The sequence below is a fragment of the Aricia agestis genome, chromosome 8 (assembly GCF_905147365.1).
Source record: "Aricia agestis chromosome 8, ilAriAges1.1, whole genome shotgun sequence".
Lineage (NCBI taxonomy): Eukaryota > Metazoa > Arthropoda > Insecta > Lepidoptera > Lycaenidae > Aricia > Aricia agestis.
The window spans coordinates 233168-252873 of record NC_056413.1 but is presented as its reverse complement, the minus strand read 5'-3'; the positions used below and the strand labels follow the sequence as shown (position 1 = coordinate 252873).

The 19706-nt window shown below is 36.6% G+C and overlaps 1 protein-coding gene across 5 annotated transcripts in view; it reads left to right on the top strand.

Moving 5' to 3' along the window:
- LOC121729995 (transcription factor GATA-5-like) overlaps positions 1-19706 on the top strand; it is a 38083-nt gene that overhangs the window by 6308 nt on the left and 12069 nt on the right. For 2 of the 5 annotated variants that reach the window (XM_042118787.1, XM_042118785.1), the window contains exons 1-2: positions 11684-11850; positions 12060-12354. In XM_042118787.1, coding sequence (XP_041974721.1) covers positions 11745-11850; positions 12060-12354 — 401 coding nt within the window. In that variant the 5' untranslated portion in view covers positions 11684-11744. Of the gene's footprint in view, positions 1-11683; positions 11851-12059; positions 12355-19706 lie in introns of those variants that run through there. The other 3 variants (XM_042118789.1, XM_042118788.1, XM_042118786.1) reach the window with 3 other exon arrangements.

Below are 19706 nucleotides of genomic sequence, written 5' to 3'. Positions count from 1 at the left end.
ACAACTGATATTAATGAACCTACCCGGTAGAACATTATTATTAAAAGATAACTTAAGATTGCTCTGAAATGATCACGCGACAGCTATACATTTTCCAGATTATAAACCATCCAATGACCTTTCCCATCAGTATTAAAGTTTCACTATTTTAACCAAGTTAATATTTTATTCACACTACATACTACTGCCAGTGATAAATGAATAAATGACATTAATTTCATGTGAAGAGGTTTCAGATAGACAAACACCCTTTGCCTTTATAATATTTAACATTTAGTATGGATATAAGTACCTAATTAATCTTGTTAACTCGGTGCAGACTGCAGTGAGTAACAGCTCTGCTCGTGCAGTCACCACTCAGCCCGGGACCACATTGTGTATTGGTCTCGGTCACGCCGCGTTAGAGCCGCGATGTCGGAATGTGGTCACCATGCCACGGGGAAATTTATACGCATTTTCCAGCAATTTCCATCTGTATTTTTCCGTCACATCATACATTTTTATCTATATTAATATTATAATTGGGAAGAATTTGTTTGTTTGTTCGTTTGAACGCGCTAATCTCAGGAACTACTGGTCCGATTAAAAAAAAATCTTTCAGTGTTAGATTGATTTGTAGATTAGATCCTATTTATCGAGGAAAGCTATAGGCTATATTTTATCGCGCTAAGACTAATAGGAGCGAAGAAATAGAGGAATGTGTGGAAAAACGGGAGAAATTATTTGAAATGGCTTATTTGAACGCGCTAATCTCAGGAACTACTGGTCCGATTTGAAAAATTCTGTCAGTGTTAGATAGCCCATTTATCGAGAAAGGCTATAGGTTATATTTTATCACGCCAAGACTAATAGGAGCAAAGAAATAGAGGAAAATGTGGAAAAAAACGGGGAAAATTATTTGAAAGGGCTTATCTCACGAACTACTGGAGCAATTTTTCTGTTATTTGGCACAGATAAGAAATAGGCCACGTGAAGGAACATTGGCTATTTTTTGTGGACTAATTTGTCTGTGAAATATCTAATTTATGCGGACGAAGCTGGACCCATTTTGCTGAAATTTGGTATAAAGATACTTTGAGTCCCGAAAAAGAACATAGGATACATTTTGTCCCGGAGTCTCGAGAAAGGACAAGGAATACTAATTTTGTCCCGGAAAATGTACGGTTCCCGCACAATAAACTTATATAATTATCGCCTAAATCATTCAATCTATTTTGATGAAATTTGGTATGGCAATACTTTCAATCTTGGGGAAGGACGAGGGATACTTTTTATCCCGGAAAATATACGGTTCCCGCACAATAAACTTTTATGATTCTTGTCTAAACTATTTAATCTATTTTTATGAAATTTGGCAAGGAGATTGGAGATACTAATTTGAATCTGGGACAAGGAATGTTTTTTGTCCCGGAAAAATGTGCGGTTCCCACACAATATACTTTTCTGATTTGCGCGTAAACGACTCAATCGATGTACGGGAACAACAGCTATAAACTAAAGTCCACGCGGACGAAGTCGCGGGCAACAGCTAGTCATATAAAATCAGAAAATCTTATCAAGACATATTTTATATGACTAGAGACTAATAAATATAATTAATTACTAATTTCATCGTTCCTAGTGTCGCGCAGTTAATGACTTGTTGTTGACATTTATTTTAAAAGCTCAAGCTTAAATCTAACTCAACTTATTAATACTACTGAAACTGACTGAATAATATTCAGTTTAGTCAGTATATTGTAAAAACACGGAAATAAAGTACAGTTTCACAATTCCAATAACAAATTTCAACATAACGTGACTTTACCTAACAAAACTTTATTTTTTATGACAAAACATGTAACTTTAAGTTGTTTTTCGCATTTCGAAACGTTTGCTTATACTTTATGTGTAGTTTTGTTGTTAAAATACATAGCGGGAAAACAATTTCGTAAAGTAACTACGTGACTGCAGTCTGCAGGTGATGTCACAATAGTCCAACATCTAGCTACTGACTAGTTATTGGCTACGTCTGACCGGAATATTAAATTTAAGTCATGATGATGAATATTTAAAAATAGCCTAACGAATAGCATATTGAAAAGATGTGGCTAAGGTTTCCAAACCTACCCCAATTCAACGACCTCTGTGGCTCAGTTGGTGGGCTGTTGGTGGGGGTCGCGGGTCCGAAATTTCGAATCCCGCCGATGGAACAAAAAGTTTTCAAAGTTCCTGAGTCATGGATGTGTATTAAATATGTGTATCATAATATAATAAAAATCTTAAATATATGTATAGTATAAAATTATTAAATATATTTCCGTTGTCTGGTACCCGTAACACAAGTCCTTCAGGTATTTACCACGGGGGCAGACTGACGTAGTGTGAAGCGTCCATAGATATATTATTAATAATTTTTTTTGGTGGTCAAATGGGTTGAGGAAGGATGTTTGGGTGAGAAAAACCTGCCCGTGCCACTTCCACCCCAGGAAAACCCCCCCGTTTAGGAGAAATTCGCATTTGAAATGTTCGTAATCTTGAGATAAGCTCTTATGTTTTCTGGTGTTTACGTATTACTTATTACTAACTTAGTGTTTTCAAGGCATCGTAAGGCTGTGGTGAGTGGGCGACGATAATTTATCATTCCAAAATTTTAGTATTGTATAAGAACAGTATATTATAATTCTTAGGTAATTAATAGCAATGTTGACCAAATACGACTTGATTGGTTATTTTTTACCATCGTGGTTATTTTTTAGTGAACCACCCAAAAATAGGAGACCCGCGTAGCGTAACTAAATTATGTTATCATCATACCCCGTAACGTTCTATAAACTAGCGGCAAAAGTAAAATGTGTGTTTCTGTAGCATCGAGTGTAACTGTCATGGCGATAACGAGGTCGGGGGGCATCGCCGATAGCGGGAGCCGGGAGGAGTCGAGTTATACAACCAACTGAAAAATATATTGTGACCATGTAGGCATGTACAAAATAACGGCTTCAACATTCATCAACATCTCGTAACTCCAACATATCAATGTTAATACAATAACATAGAGAACTACAGAAACTTCAAACTAGAGATAAAAAGTAGTGTGTGATCTGTCGGTTGTCTATTCTTTAATTCTACCTACTCATTAAATCAAATAAAGTTCAGTATTTGCAGAGCTACTGACAAACAAATGAATATTCTATCTCTGATAAGTAATAAAGTTACTTTAAGTTATAATTTTACTATTAAAAAAAATCAAAAATAAAATAAAAGTAGTAGTCTTTTTTACTGAAAACGATATTTTATCGATTTAATAATGTATAGTGATCGATATGTAAATAGTTAATAACAAAGTAAATAACACTATTTTTAATTATTATTCTTACTGTACAATGTACCTAATGTACTTATTAATAATAACAAAGCTTACACATAAAACATTTAACAATATTAAGAAAATATGTTTCTTATATCGCAAGTCATTTGTTTTAATTGAGTACATTTTGTTGTTTTTAATAAATAAGCTTACTTCAAATATTATATTAATTTTAACTAGAGATCTAGAGATCGCCCAATGGTCGAAATTCGACTTCAAATAAAAAAATAAATTATAAGTATCCAACGCTTTTCTATTGATATTCTATTGTCAAAATATTGACTTTATTATTTTTTAGACATAATTCCTGCGACAGTCTCAGATTAATGAAGTCAAATGATGACAGACTGGCCGTGTAATAACTAATAATTGTCGAACAGTGTTTAAGATTCAATAAAAAAACTAAATCTTTTTTCAATTTGACAATTACAGACTTCAGCCATAAATAGAAGAGTACAATTCGTAGTTATAGGCTTGTCAATCAAAATCTCATAGTGTTTGTGTTGTAGTGTGTGTAATGTTTTATTTGTTAAAAAAATGTATAATAAAAGCATAATTTCAAAATAATATTAGCTCGATGCACTCCTTCACCATTTAAAATATAAATGTGCAAAATTTCAATCACCTGCGTTTCCACATTTTTCGCCAAAAGGGATCCAAAGTTTTTCGCTCGCATATTAATATGAGTATATTTTTGTATGAATCTTAGTTAAAATAAAAATAAACAAAACTACGTAGTTCTGTATTTATTCGTTACCACTTAACCACATTTTTGATACCAATCAATCTTGGAACTGAAATTCATAAACAGCTGTGTCAAATAATATGAAAGCAGTTAATTTTGGTGCTAAGACTCTCTCTCATATACTACATCAATATCCCCAATATCTAGATAACAAGCATCGACTGAACAAAGTTGTCACATTACTCAGCTGCACGGGTACATCACTACTGTGACATCCGCCTCGCTATAGCTGCGCGTGCGCCGGCACGGTCGCCGAACTATTCGGTGAGGTATATTCAACCTTATTGCTATAAAAATAGAGTCGAAACGTGGCAAAGCGAGGGTGTCGTTGGCCGTACATAATGGCGGCACGGGGTCGGGGCGCGGGGGAGGGGAAACACTGATAAGCGTGCCCTCCGGCCCCGCTTCAAAATATTAATATAATAATATTTACTTTAAATATAACTCGTCTCCCTCCCCCTGTCCATCGTTGCCTAGTAACCGAATCATGGCCGAACACGATATATTTTCATTTTTCACGTAACGGCCAAACTTTCCTTGTTATCGACGTCTAAGATAAAAAAACCTCACCAAGTGTTATATTAATATTATGCTGGTTTAGATGCAATTTAATCTTAACGTAAACGGAGAAAAACATTAACAGTACTCATATCAATATCACTTAACAATTAATTTGCAATTAATAAGGAATACAATAACACAACAGCTATCGGTCTGTCTTCTTTCTGTTTATAATAAGCTGACTGGGTCTGAATGTAGAACAGAGTAAACTAGTAGCATTGATATGGGGAGATAGGTGCTATCGTAGTGTTAATTGAGTTAGATAATTGGTTTATCTGCGGTGAGGTGATACGGCGTCGCGGGGAAGCTCTGAGTCTGAGTAATGCTGATACGACTGCAGACGGCCGCTGATTACAACAGCTGACTGATACACGTCTAGGTTACTGCTACGCCTGCCGGATAAAACCACCGGGTTTCATCGTTCCCGCAACTTGCCCTAAGCGGGGAATGATATGGGGTTATAGTGTGTAGATCCCACGAAATATAAGCCCAGCCGAATTCACCCAATCCGCCGGGGGTGGGGAAAAAACTGATTACTTAGCTACGTCCCTACGCTTAAACAGTAAAACCGATAATTAAATCTGATGTTAAAATACTTTGAGGCCTGGAAAGCATATTAAAGGACAAGATTTTATACTTGACGAGTATTTAATATCTCATCATTTATAGTCGAATCTCAATGTCATCAATCTCAAGTAAAAAACTTCAATATCACTAAAGAAATGAGGCTTTGGTCAATACTTCGCAGGCTATTAAGGCTACACATAACACCAGTAATGTAAGATAGAGGAAGCAGTTTTACCATAGATAACTATGGTAAAACTGCTTCCTCTGTATGAAATACGTGTAAATAATGTTTTCAGCGTCTTCTTCAGCTCCATTGGTGTTCAATGTTATTCTATTTTAATTTGAAATTTTCTTAAGACCGTGTCTTTGTCGCTACTTGCCCATTAACTAATTTGTTGTTATGTTCTGGAAATATAAAATCAACACGGCAAATTGTTTGTGTACTAATAATATAATATATAGGTAATCACTAATTCTAATTACTATTTAACGATAAGCTCGGCTGTATGCAGGTGAAATCTGGTTTAAACCATCTGATTAAATGGTAATTTTATCTTAAGTTCGTATTTGTTCGTATTTAGTAGGGTCTATACTCTATAGTTTTCCACACTCGTTATATTCCATGCCTTTCCCTAGGGTGTACAGTATTTCTGATTGAAAAAGATTCTGCGCCTTAGATATTATAAAGACTGATGCACTTTTGCATTAACGTAATATTAATATGAATTTTTGAAAGCACCTCCATCACTAAAAATAATGTGGTATTAAGGGAATTTTCAAGTTATTTTTAAGGGAATGGAAGTGAGTAATGAGCTAAATATTCGCAGTCCGCCCTCTACACTCTACAGTCTACAGTCGCATTAGTCACAGATAATACCTCACCCTTTGTTTCACTAAAATGGGTCGAATTTTTAAAAAACACTCAACCCCTATTGTTTATTACGCATATTCCGAGCTGCGGGTACAATAGGACGCGGATTACTATTGTTTACAACCTACAGGTAGCCTAGACCTCACAAGTCAATACATTGTCTTAATAAATGACTAATACGTGAAATTTTTGCGAAAAGTTTTGCGACGTAAAACTTTTGCATAAGCTCTAAAAGATTTAGCAAAAACAATTGAAATTATCAGTGGCGACAAGAAATCTTTTTGAAAAACGGTTTGCTTATGAAATTCCAGAACTTTTAGGAAATTGCAAACCTTTTTAAAATTATTTTTAATTATGATAAAATAAATAAATTATGTATAAAAATTCACTGATGAAAATTCTTTAGATGAATACCATCGGAAAAGCGTAGAAAAACAACATCTTGTATTTTTCGCTACAATTTTTTTATTTGCTTCCTAAAATATATAGAGTGTAACTACTTTCTACAGTAGCTAGTACAACAGGCACGGGCGTCAGGCACGGGCGTTGGACACGGGAGGGAAATGGAAAGTTGTGACGTCACACCCGATAACAGCTGAACCGTCGCCCGCTTCCGCAGGACGAACGGCTCTACCTATAGCAACGTTGGCATTAACTTCACAGTTGAGTGATTTAGATTTACACAGCCAAATATTAGAGGGCTAATGAACAAACGTATCACCTGATGAGAAGCCGCTATCACAATATGTAAGTGCAACATCATCACAAAATCTCTCTATTCGTCAATAAAATTAAAATATTAGACGTATACATTTCTATGAATATTTAACGAGTATCCATGTTGAGTTAATAGTTTACAAACAAGTTAATCCTAATACTTAATTTTTTCCAACAACAAGCTAGAAAAAGTGAACTTTTTGTCCGCGCAGCCGTAAATATTGTAGCCTGTAGGCCGCAGTCGAAAAGTTGGGAAACAAAAAGTTTATCTTGTCACAACATCGGAAATTATTACCCATCATTATCTAATCAGTAATAGTTCAGTTAGAGGCTGTGCTCGGGATTATATTTGTTAACTATTCATTACTATTATTTCAAGTTTGTTGTTCATATTGTTGTGATTAGTTAAAAGGTTATTGTTATTATTGTACTCGCAGTAATGCCTTATATTTGTGTTTGTTGTGAAATAAGTAAATAAGTTTTTCTGGCTATTATAGCGCGGATATAACGCTACCAATTTATATGTCGCTCATATAATTGACATATCAACCGCGCAAAAAAGAAGTAGAGGGGCACATACTGTAGTCGACTTTCATTTTCTCAATATGAGTTAAAACGGACCAAGTTAAATATAATAAGCGATATAAATGTACAAACACTACTACTTATAAGTATAGCTTTGTAACTAACTAGTAATGCGAAATACATAAACCTCTTATATACCTCGTAGTCACAAGCCCTAGTTGACCGTTGCACCGTAGCGTTTAGGAAAATGTAGAGAACGTTAAATATCGAAAACTGTATACATTTCTTGTTCGTAACGAACACACAAGTCACAGTTGATAGGTTTTTAATTACAAACGACATTTTGCGGTGAGTGGTGTGATGCTCGTTTGTGGTTACAAATTTAGGGTACATAATGGGTTGAGAGTTGAGACGAGAGGTACTACCGACATACTTATTGTACGTCCAGGTCTCTAGTTAATACTTTGAGCTGCAGTGGCAACAGCCTGAGAAAATGTCTGAGAAATAAAGGAATAGCTATAATCCTATGTCACAGTATCATACCTTCTTCGGTATATTACAAGAACGAGCGAGTTATCATGATACCGTCAGTCAAGTTGATTGCACAGTAGCAGCACAACAAAGATTTTACAGCTTAGGTCGTAGCAAGGCGTTTATATCACAGGTTACGCCGTCAACATCAAAGTTATATCAACGTGAAAATGGAAAAACACAAAGCGGAAGTGGGGTCATTTCTTTGACCTCGTCTTATATACTTCGCACAATTATTACGTACTTACTGTAACCATAATTAATATAATACCATATCTCTGGTTTCGGTAGTCGACGGCAGTAGACATTTTACGACGATGAATCTATTACTTTGTGCCCCGACCCCGGCCGCCATTACACAGATAACTCGCTACTGACATAACTCACTGGCTCACTACTCACTACTGTCACTATACTTACACTCACGAGGTATGTTAACAGCTAATGTTGGTTTAATGCGGTTTAAAACGCCATACAATTACTATGTAATGTGAGTGTGACATTTTAGTTTTATCTTTATTTATTAGATCATTCGGTTGAAAACTTAACAGAGCTACAAAATATATTCCTAAAAAAATATAGACAGATCTCAGAGTCCAAGTACTCCTACTTATACTACCAGTAAAAGTGAGTTACATTAATTAATTATGGATATTGAATTCGATGTCTTTATAACTTGCTTCTTAACGTCATATAACATTTTGTATGAGATTATGGGAGAATATTTTTACCCCATAGGAATAAGTAAACAGGCAGTAAATTACAAAACATTCACAGGGTTAAGTTGAAACAATAAACAAAGTCATACACAAATGTTGCAAAAAATGTATTTGTTGTTCCGCGGGATAAAAGTTCTATTGTTCTCCTAATTAGGTAGAGTGACCACAACAACCGAATTCCACTGTCCGCTTGTTTGTTATCGACCATGATTTGTGGTCCCGTAGTTCCCAGATGATGTCCCGCTCCTAAATAATAAATTCATCGAATAACTGTAGATTTTTTCGTCGCGGGATCGTCTGCCAGTAACAAAATCATCGAACGCGTAAATTAGGACGTATTATGGTTTCTGGTGATCGTAACACCATCAACAGCTAGTTGGTAACTAAGTTTTTTGCGGGCCATAAATTTAAGTCGCGTGGCCGTTCTGACCCCATAAACCTGTCTCTGTAATATTAACCCGTAGCGCTTCCGAGTAGCGCGCGCAAAAACCGCTGGGTAGGAGCGTCCCGCCATGTCCCGCGGCACGCCATTGTCGTGTCCCGCTGTCCCGCCGGGATCCGTCATACAGATGTAAACAAACAATTAGCACATGCTCGCGCTTGTGAATGAGCGATAAACTAATCGCGTCGCTTATCGCCAAACCGCACTCACTGTGTACACAGTGTAGTGTAGCCGCACTGAGGGAAAACGACGGGAAATTCTCATTGCAGTCTTATAATTAAGTATCATTTTCTTTGAAAAGTAAATATTTTTATTGGTAGTCCTATCGCCCGCACTTCGCGAAATGTTGAAAATGTATGTACCTACTGTTCTTTCCCGGTAGTTACGTCTTTCCATAGCTATTCAAATCGATTAACAGAATAGTGCGAAGTATCATATATACTGTGAATATACTATCATAGTAGGTAGTAGTAAATAATAATAGTAAGTGGGAGTAGAAAAATTATAAAAAGCTTAAAGTTCAAAGTATACACATAATATTAATAATTTATAATAATTTACATCGGTGAACCATATTTCCACGAATAGCTAGTCAAAGTTCAGTTGATGGCTCATAATAAAAGCTCTATGCTGGTTCCTGGTAGAGTTATGGGATGTGGATTAATGACATGTAAAATGTTTTAAACACTGTATGAGCGAAACGGCTTCTCAAAGTGAAACTTTTGTAGTATTAAGCAAAGTGTTGTTTTTATTGAGAAAACAACATAATTATAATATTATGGAATGAAAAGATAAAATCCTGTAATTTCTAAATATCTAAATTTTATAATTTGTGGCTATAAGGGTTTTAAATAAGTAATAACATTTATTATGAACGTTAATTCTTGTTTTTAACTTATGTTAAAAATGAAAACTCGATTTTTTACATTGAAAACAAAAAAAAAATTCAATGCTATGACAAACTTCAAATTCCAAAATTAATATCGCCTATTATATCGAAAATATATCGATGGTCTACGATCTAAATCAATTACGAGAAGTTCAGGACACTGTTTGCTGTTCACAGATCAACAGTGTTGCAACTCATGCAAGCACTGCACTGGTGGGCGACTGGTATGCCTCAATAATAACAAGCATTATAATATTTTATTTACAATAGTGGACCATTATGTAGAACAATGCACTCTAATGGCTTCCAGGAAAATCACTGTTAGGTATTAGGTATCGAGCTTAGCTTAGCTTTAGGGTAATAAATATTGTAATTCATATTATGTAATCTGTAAAGTTCTAAGTTGCTCAGATCTGTAGGCATTATATTATACGTAGGTTTAATGTAACAAACATGTTTGTGGTGGTCTGTTGGAATATAGATTTACTTTTTAGCAGACCAGGGTATGATAAGAACTTCAATGCACATCCTAAATAGTTCCAATGTCTCATCAGGCATGATTCATGAATCTCTTCAAAGGAATCAGAGCATAAAAGTCTTATCAATAATATAACTCCAAATGCCCCTGTCTGTACTTATCAATTTTTTTTTAGGTTCTAAATGAAATGAAAAAGTTTATTTAATCAAGTAACCTAGACTCACATGTTAGTAAAGGCTTATAAATTACTAAAGTCCAAATGAAAAAGGTTTTCTACACTCTCTTATGGGCTTATGGGCTTAATGGTCCGTAACTTAGGTAATTTGGTATATCGGAATTCAGAAACTAACAGCTGCCTACACTAATGGAACGTAGGTACTAAAGTTGCAGTGGGCTTACCTTGCAAATAATTGAAAATACTATTACTTACCTCTTCACACTATCTGTTTAACCGATTCGGATGAAAATGTTATGTAGAGTTTACACTTCCAGTCTCGGGTAAGGACATAGCATAATATAATTTATATGTTCCCGGAAAATATACGGACCCACAAGATAAGGAAAGTTGCGGACGATATCTATTAATTCATAATCTTAACCAGTTCAGCAGATTCAGACTGATTGTTCGGTTGCATTCAGTTCAGTAGCTGCATTAGGGGGTGTGGCGTAGGTCAGGAGATACGGCGATAAGCGGCCACGTGCGATACCCGCTATCAGTCAGCTGACGCGATATGCGGCACTGCCTCACCTGACACTGACTGTGTTATAAGTTATACTAGTAGTTAGTACTTTAGTTCCACAAAAATTCGTAGGTTCTGTCACTTTTATTAGTAAGGTTTAGTCTAGGGCCTGGGCTCATTGCGCAAGTTGGTTTCTTTATTTAAACTGAAGTGTTAGTGCATGTATATTGTATATTACGGTTATGAATAAAACGTTTGTGAGTATTTAGTTGGAGACAATATCGTGCCGTAGAGTAGTAGTGACATTGAGCTCGGCGGTACGTGATCAATCGCGGCGTACACGACCCTCGCCGCGGCCTCCACCTACACATGATATTACATACAGCAACAGTGAGTGTACACTGTACAGTGCCCTGCCTCCTCAACATCACCACGACAAACACGACAGCTCAGCCCCTACCGCCATCATTGTCATATTATGTAGGTATCAGTGGTATCAGTATTAGTTGGGGCCCTCACCCCTGGGGCTGGGACGGCCACCCCCGCCCGCACCCCGGCCGGGCTACCCCCGGGGTTGCGAGGCGGGGCGGGGGGCGGCGCGCGACCGGGGTGCGTGCTGCGCGCGCGCAGCCAGTTCCCGGCCGACCGCCGCGCAGTGAGCACGCGTGCAGACATGTTACACGAGACTTGGCCCAGCGCCTACCATCGCGGCGCACCCGCCTCCACCACCGAGATAGAAGCGTTCCTCGCCGAGGTCAACAACAACTCGGTCAAAGAAGGTAAGTCGGGAACACGCACGGGTCTGACACCACGCGAGTGTGCTAACGCTACATTTTAAGTTATAACAAATTACGATCGTTCACGACTCTATCGGGAGTGACAGACGGGCGCGCCGCCATTGGAGGTGCGCGCGGCGCGGGCCCCGGCGCGGGCTCGGGGTCGCGCGCGCGGCCAATGGCGGCGCGCTGAGTTGTGTGTGTGTGCGCAGACGCGGACGGCAGCCCGCCCCCCGCGGGCTACGCCCCGTCGCCGTCGCGCCGCTACGAGGAGCTGCGGCCGGCGCACGGCTCACACGCGCGCGACATGCAGGCGTACGTGCACCTCGAGGAGGCGCTGTTCAAGGGCTCGACGGACGGCGCCTACCTGCGCCGCGACCTGACGCCCTCGCCCGACCGCGCCGACGACTACCGCCTGCAGTACCAGTACCCCGCCGCGCCCCCCGCGCACCCCGCACACTCCGCACCGCCACCGTACGACCACGACCATCATCATCAGATTGACAGGTTAGTGAAACACTATCTACTGTGACTCTCATTTATCCGAATTGAGATAGTTATACTTTTCTGATAAACAGCAGGTTACAAAATTTTCATGCTTTGGTAATGTAATGCTAGTGATTTACAGCTTATTTTACCTTTCTTATTTTTGTTGTCACAATCACATAATTGTTGTTGTAGACAAAACAATGCAACGTAATGATAAGTTGCTTAAATACAGCCACACATTAGGGAGTACAAACAATTAATTTATAATTGTTGGTAAACAAATGTTCCAAAGCCATCAAATAAGAAATTACACTTCCAAATATAGTTTCTTCAAACAATTTTAATCATAAAACAAAATTAAAAATAAGTTAAAAATAAATAGAAGTGAATCTTGTTGGAAAATCATTTCATACAATGCTAATCGTGCTTACAATAACAATCTACCCAGCTTTGGTAAATAGTTATTTAGTGAATAGTGTAATAGATGCCAGAAAAACTCAGTGGGAAGTATTTCAAAATCGCAATAATTATCTCTGTTGAGCTACTGCTACTTTCTCAGCACATTTATTATTATAAATGACATGTATGATTTATGATGGTGATGACTGATGATAAACAGATAGTAGATAATGATGATACTTAACAGAATAAAGACATTACTGCAGTTAAAGCTGTCCAGATAATAGCTGATCACGAACAGTCGCGCATCACGTGTGTTTACTTGGAGGCTATTAGTAATGACGTAAATATTAGTTCGGCCACTAATGTCCCGATAACGACGGCGCCTGAGATGTACTCGATACAAGATGTAGATGCTAATGATTACTATAGATTCCATTCAAAGGCTTATTCTCGTCATTAAAAACCTTCGATTCGCAGTATTCTTTTGGACTCAGTAATCAGTATAATATTTTGTTACGCTCCTAAATTTCAAATCATCATATTTTGGTACTTTAAACCTTCTCGGTATCTACTTACTCGTAGCTCCGAAGTTGGAATTTTATTGGATTTGAAATAAGGCATCGTTACTGCCATCACTCAAGACGTGTTATGTATTTGACATAACGCGTCGTGAGGCATAATATAATATTTTTCATTTCTTTCTTTGCTATTGAAACTATCGTACGCAAGATGCTACCTATATTTAGAACCAAAGACACTGTATATTCTGTGGCCACTGTATAATATTGTGTCGAAGTAAAATGATTTTATTTTACAATAACAGGAAAATATCTTGACCCGAAAGCTCTTGTAATACGATGGAAATGTACGCAGCTACATATAATATACTTAAATACATATTAATTATAACTATTATGATGTCATAATATAAACACCATTACGAGTATTCCATGTAATTTTCCTAATTCCAGTCGAACAACTGCTACTGCTGAATTTAGGAAAATTACATGGAATGGATACTTTTAGGTATTTATTCATTCATTCATTCATACTGAGATTATTTTGCTTTTGGAAGTCCCCTGGTTAGGTGGTTAAGAAGAATATATTGTTCTCTGATCGTGACTTGCTCGTGGTGTTACGCAGATAAGATAAGTATTACACAATCGGTTGTAACTGTTATCGCTCCTCTGTCTTTATTAATTGGATTGTCGCGCGAGCAGTAGAAGTCTCCGACTAAGAATTTTGAATTTTCATTAAGATGAATTATATGTGTACAAAGTAAAAGGGGATTAAGCTGATAAAATAAGTTTATCAGCTTCATTGTCTTCTACTTTGTACGTGTAATGTGTATTGAATTTTTACAAATTGGTAAACAAGGATCTAGTAAAGTTTTCCAATTTTTAACTTGCTCAGTCAACTGCTTACTAGAATTTTGTTCCATTTATTCATCAAAGTCTAAGTGACTTTATAATCGAGCTATGTTTCCAATTATCTATGCATTCCATAGAGAATTGTTTGTGAACTGTGATGTATTTCCTTTTCGATTATACTTAATTCTATATTTTTTTTCTAATGGATGAATTTTAAAGATTTCCTGATCCTCTTAAATCACAACAGCATTAAGAGGATAATAATTGTTATTTATTCTCAAATATTTTATAATATACAAGGGAAGGTAGAAATGCTAAAATATTCAGTCACTAAAGTTGCAAAAGAGGGCGTGTAGCATCCGAAAATACCTTGCCAGTAATTCGCTGTAGTGTGTGGAAGCATTGAACCCGCGAACATAAATTACTGTCGCTATCAGGCGCGTGTGTCGTTCGAATTACAATTTGCCAAATTGCTGCCTTATCAGTTATCACTCACCTTAACACATTTAAATATTTAAGGTTAATTGGCGCTAGGTGAAATTATAATTTGTATTTCCAAAATGTTTTGTAGATTAATACTAAATTTAATACCAAGCTAGATACTTTACGAGAAAAACTCCTAATATTTTCGTTACGTTATAACAAAATAATATAGAAAGTTATCTATACCTACATCTATACATAATATATAATAATATAATAAAACTGTAGAAATGAAAATTCTGTACATTAAAGATATTCAAGAAATAATAAGCTGGGAGTGTCACTACATTGCTATAGAAGCCAAAAATGTGGTTAGTATTTTGTCTGTCTGTCTGTCTATCCGTCTGCCTGTATGTTTCATCATACGAAAATTACTGATCCGATTTGTATGTGGTTTTCGCAGATATATTTATTTTCATCCAACTTACATCTGGTGTATAAATTTTTTCCCCCCACCCCTCTAAGGGAACAAAAGAGGTGGTCAGATTTTGTATCAAACTTTTTTCTTTAGCACGAAAACTACAGATCCGATTTGCACACGGTTTTCGCAGATATATTTGTCTTCTTCCAACTTAAAATCTGGTGTTTAAATTTTTTCTCCCCATCCCTCTAAGGTGACAAATCCTAATTGTAAATCCTATTTCCATACTATATCCATACTTCCATACTAATATTATAAATGGGAAAGTTTGTTTATTTGTTTGTTTGTCCTTCCTTCATGCCCAAACAAAGCAACCAATTGACTTGATTTTTGGCATAGACTTAGTTGAAACTTAGAAGGATGGAGAGTAACATAGGCTACTTTTGGCACAGAATATATATTAGTAGTTCCAACTTTTGGTTTTAGGAAAACATCATAATCCCAAAGGAAGCTAATGCGATTTTTGAATTTCATGCGAGCAAAGCCGCGGGCAAAAGCTAGGGTTTTATAAAATCAAAGGTGCCATTTAGTTTGGCAAACAATCAGGCATCTGAGATCTGGTTTAACTAGCAATTTTTTTTTGGTTTCATTAATTGATATTTAAGTAGTTGTTATCGCTAATTAAGACGATAAAAAAATCGAACATCAACAATCATCGCAAGTGGCATCTCATTTTTAATGAAGATCAATATAAAGTCAAACACTTGTATCATTTCGAGTCGTTTTCTCGACATTTCCTTTACTCGTCTCCTTAGTCCTCTAAGAACATGTACTTTTTTTTTTTAAAATGACATATTTTCCAAACTGCCTTATTTGAAAAGTAGAATCGTCTTACGTTATACTGCTAAAGACTGGTGTGCCGTCTTCAAGATGCCTGATAGTTTCCCTGTGACTTTGTGAGCTGGACATGTGTTGTTACTGAATGTTTGGGATCTTTATGTAGATAGGGTGTTGCTAGATAGTTGGATTTCTCATGCAACTGAGGGGTTGCTTCATGGTTGTAGGATGGTGATGCAGATCCGGGGTTGCGTTAGCGATAAGGCCGGACGTGCCTGCAGCCACCTCCACATTCCATCGTGTCACGCGCGCCGTGCCTGCGACGTACTTTTCCACAATTTCGCAACTACACTCTCCGACAATCTCACGTCCTCGTATTCGTATAATTGTACTTTCTCGATGAGATCTGTGAATGTTATCCGATATCTTATTCTTGAAAGTAGAATTGATTTTCCGTTGCTGATTATTTTTGTTTGGCGCAACTTTTTGATAATTTTTTTATTTTTATTTCGCCTAGACGCTTAATATTATAGCACAAAATTTATAAAAGCTCTCAATCCTAATTCTGGCGTTCTAGGATAATCCCCAGCCCGACATGTGCTAAATACTCCGTAGTTTTAAATAATTATTCCTTATTTCATAAAAAAAAATAGACTGAAAGAACCAGATTGTAAGCGAAACTATAGCTAAACTTCCAAAGTCATTAAAATATTGTGGATCTTCATAAAGGTCACAAAATTTACAATTTTATTTCAAACGATATGTGTTTCAATTATTAGTAGAGGGATATTTATTAAAAAAATAAATTATAACTCCCGTTACCTTACAGTTTCCTGTTACTAATATTATGATCTCAATAACAAGCTCATTTGTGGCATTAATTTTATTAACGACACCAACAAACCATTGAATAATTGTTAAAATTAAGACTAATTGTTGTCAATTGTCATATATTTTTTAATAAATTATTAGCTTTTACATATCTCATTTTATTGTTTACTATAAGTTCACCATGCAGTACGTAGTAGCACTCAGTGTGTGTCATATTTTCATGTCTGCACGGTTCGATCATTAATTATTTTGGTGTTTACGGTAATGATGGGTAGTGATCGTTTTTGGTGTTTACTGTAATGTGCGTTTAGAATTTATTTTTCCTTATGTCGTTGAAATAAGAGTGTTGTCTGCATTAAAATAAAATAACTGTACACGCTATAGCTGTTGGTTCATGGTTGTCCTCGCGTTATCACCAATATATTGATGGCGCCCACGTGTACGTACGATTGTGTTTATGTATGTGTGAGTGTCTGTGTGCTCGCGTAGCTCGACATGCTGTTTCCGTGCATTTTAATTTAAAATATTTTTCAACTGTTCACTATTTTATATGTGTATATATTACTTATATCATAAATCATAATATTATCTTGTGCAAGTTAAATAAATGGATCACAGCAATTTTCCGGAATCTCAAGAAATTTCATTTTTTACCCACCTCTTCGCAGTCCAGACGCAAATACGTAACAGGGAATTCGATACCTTCGAACTCTAAATATTTCGCTGGCCGACTCTTTCGCGATGAATGGAGGCTGTCACCTGAGAGGTGCGGACGTTACGTCACACCCCCCTTTTCCCTCCCCCATCTCGTTCCCCTCATCAACGTCACGTTTCCCATGAATGAAACAGTACCCAGACGCGAGATGCCCGACCCTAACATCTTACTCGGCAAGTTAGTGTCATATTAGCCGCTACAGCTTCAGCTTACTTCGTAGAAGTCACTATTTTAAAACTAAACCTTGTTTGTTTTGACTGTCGCCTGTAGGTAAATTCTGGAAACCCCTAGCTGTCAAATAAGTAATCCTTTCCATCGCAAAACACCTTATAATATTATATATAAAATGTATGTCTCTGTATTAGTTGATCGAAAGAAAGTGAGAAGCTCATGCTCAGCTTCTGACCAGATAACGCAATAAAAATTCTCACCAGAGATAATGAGATCGATGTATTAGTGTTCTATAGTCTGTTCCTTACTGAATTCACATTATTTAGGTCTACCAGAATCTGATGGCAAATTTTGACGGCAGATTTTCAAAAAATATCCTTGATCATTGGATAAATTTTTATAGTTGCATGTTTCACACACAGAATAAGCCGCTAAAAGTAAAAAAAAGGATCAAATGTTATATTCCAATTCCTATTTTCTATATTCCTAGAGTCAATTTAATTTCTCACTTTTGCCATCAGATTCTGGTAGACCATTATTAATATTTAATACTGAATGAAATATTTTTAACGGTGCTCGGTTGAGAACACGAGGTTGCTATTTCACAGCTCAGCCAGGTAACTACGAGCCGCGATCGTTACAGTTTCCTAACGTCAACAAAGAGGTTGAGGCCCTGCGGTGTGTCCGTGTGGGTATTTGTTTATATGTGTGCATGTTTGTTCCGCGAATGTATAACGACATCCTCCGGCTCCGCGCCTGACCCAGTGCCTATGAACTTGGCTTCACCTGGTAATGATTTTAAACCAGTTGTAAGATCGTGCCTACACGCAGTTGGCAGTCCCGATAAACGCAAGTAGTTACTCGCTTGCCAGGGAGAGCAGGCGGGACATAACACCATAATCTAAAGAAAATAAACATATTATAATATAACATGATAAAATGAATAGAAAACTGTTAGCTAGTTAGTATGCACATGAGACAAGTTTGATATTGTGGGTGGTCGATGGGCAAGCGGTTGCTTCGTATCGAGGAACTTGGTCGTTTGCTCCAATTTATGATTTCAGTTTTGTGATGGTCGCTAACGACTTCCTGAAATTTTGATGGGAATATTAAAGTCTAATACGTCCTGAGAAAACAATATTTGATCATCTACAGGGCCATTAATTGCCGGAGCCCCGCTAAGTAGTTGGGCACACGGGCTCGCGCAAATAACCATTTTTTCCGACTCCGAGGGCTCGACAAAAACGCGAAGGTCGTGGGGAATATATTTGTCGCGTCTGTTTGCTCTTCATATTATCCCTATTGTTTGTTTCCTCTCAATTATTGTTCGAGACATTGTTGTGCGTCCTTGTTTGTAAATTGAACAATATTTCTTTGTTCTTGATCAACTTATTAAAATCTTTTAGAATAATTAAATGCCTCTTTGTTTTCATTGGAGCTTTCTCCTTTATGTTAGTTAGTTCCCGATACCGGTGGTAGGCATCTGTGTAGCCCCGACGTTCAGAGAATATTTGAAAAAATTTATTCTGAATAAAAAAAATTTAATTTGAGTTTTGAGTTTTTATGGTTTATTTTGTCATCGTTTTCCTTGTACATAGTATTTTGTGGTAATTATTGACTATATTGTTCAATTAGGGTTTAGGTAGGTTTAAATTTATTGTGCCACCGATAAACAACTATGACAAAATTAAATTAAATAACTATGCTATGTAGTTAATACACGTAGGTATTGTGTTAAACGTATTTTGTTATGTTGAAGTGGAATTTTCCTCGTTTTAATTGGTTTGTTTAAACTACATCCTACATAATATCTGTCATCTGTGTACCTACGAGCTGCTAACAAATATTATAACTTAGACTTTATTAAAATATAAAAATATATTAAGTGCCTTTCTGGTACTTGAAAATAGTTAGTTGCTATGATAAAAATAGGAGCTGAGAGAAGTCTACGACTGTCGTAATATCTTAACTTTGTAAGATTTTCTTTAGGTAAGTATTGCGCATTGTGGTTTGTGTTACAGGATTTACATTTATTAAAATCTCTATAATTTAATATTATTAATATCATATTTCTAGCCAATGATACTCACAAGCTAGCTAGCTTTCTGTTAGTAAAAGAATTTTCGAAATAGATTCAGCAGACACATTACAATATACTATTTTACAACCCTACAAAGTCGAACATTTCTCCTTGTATAGA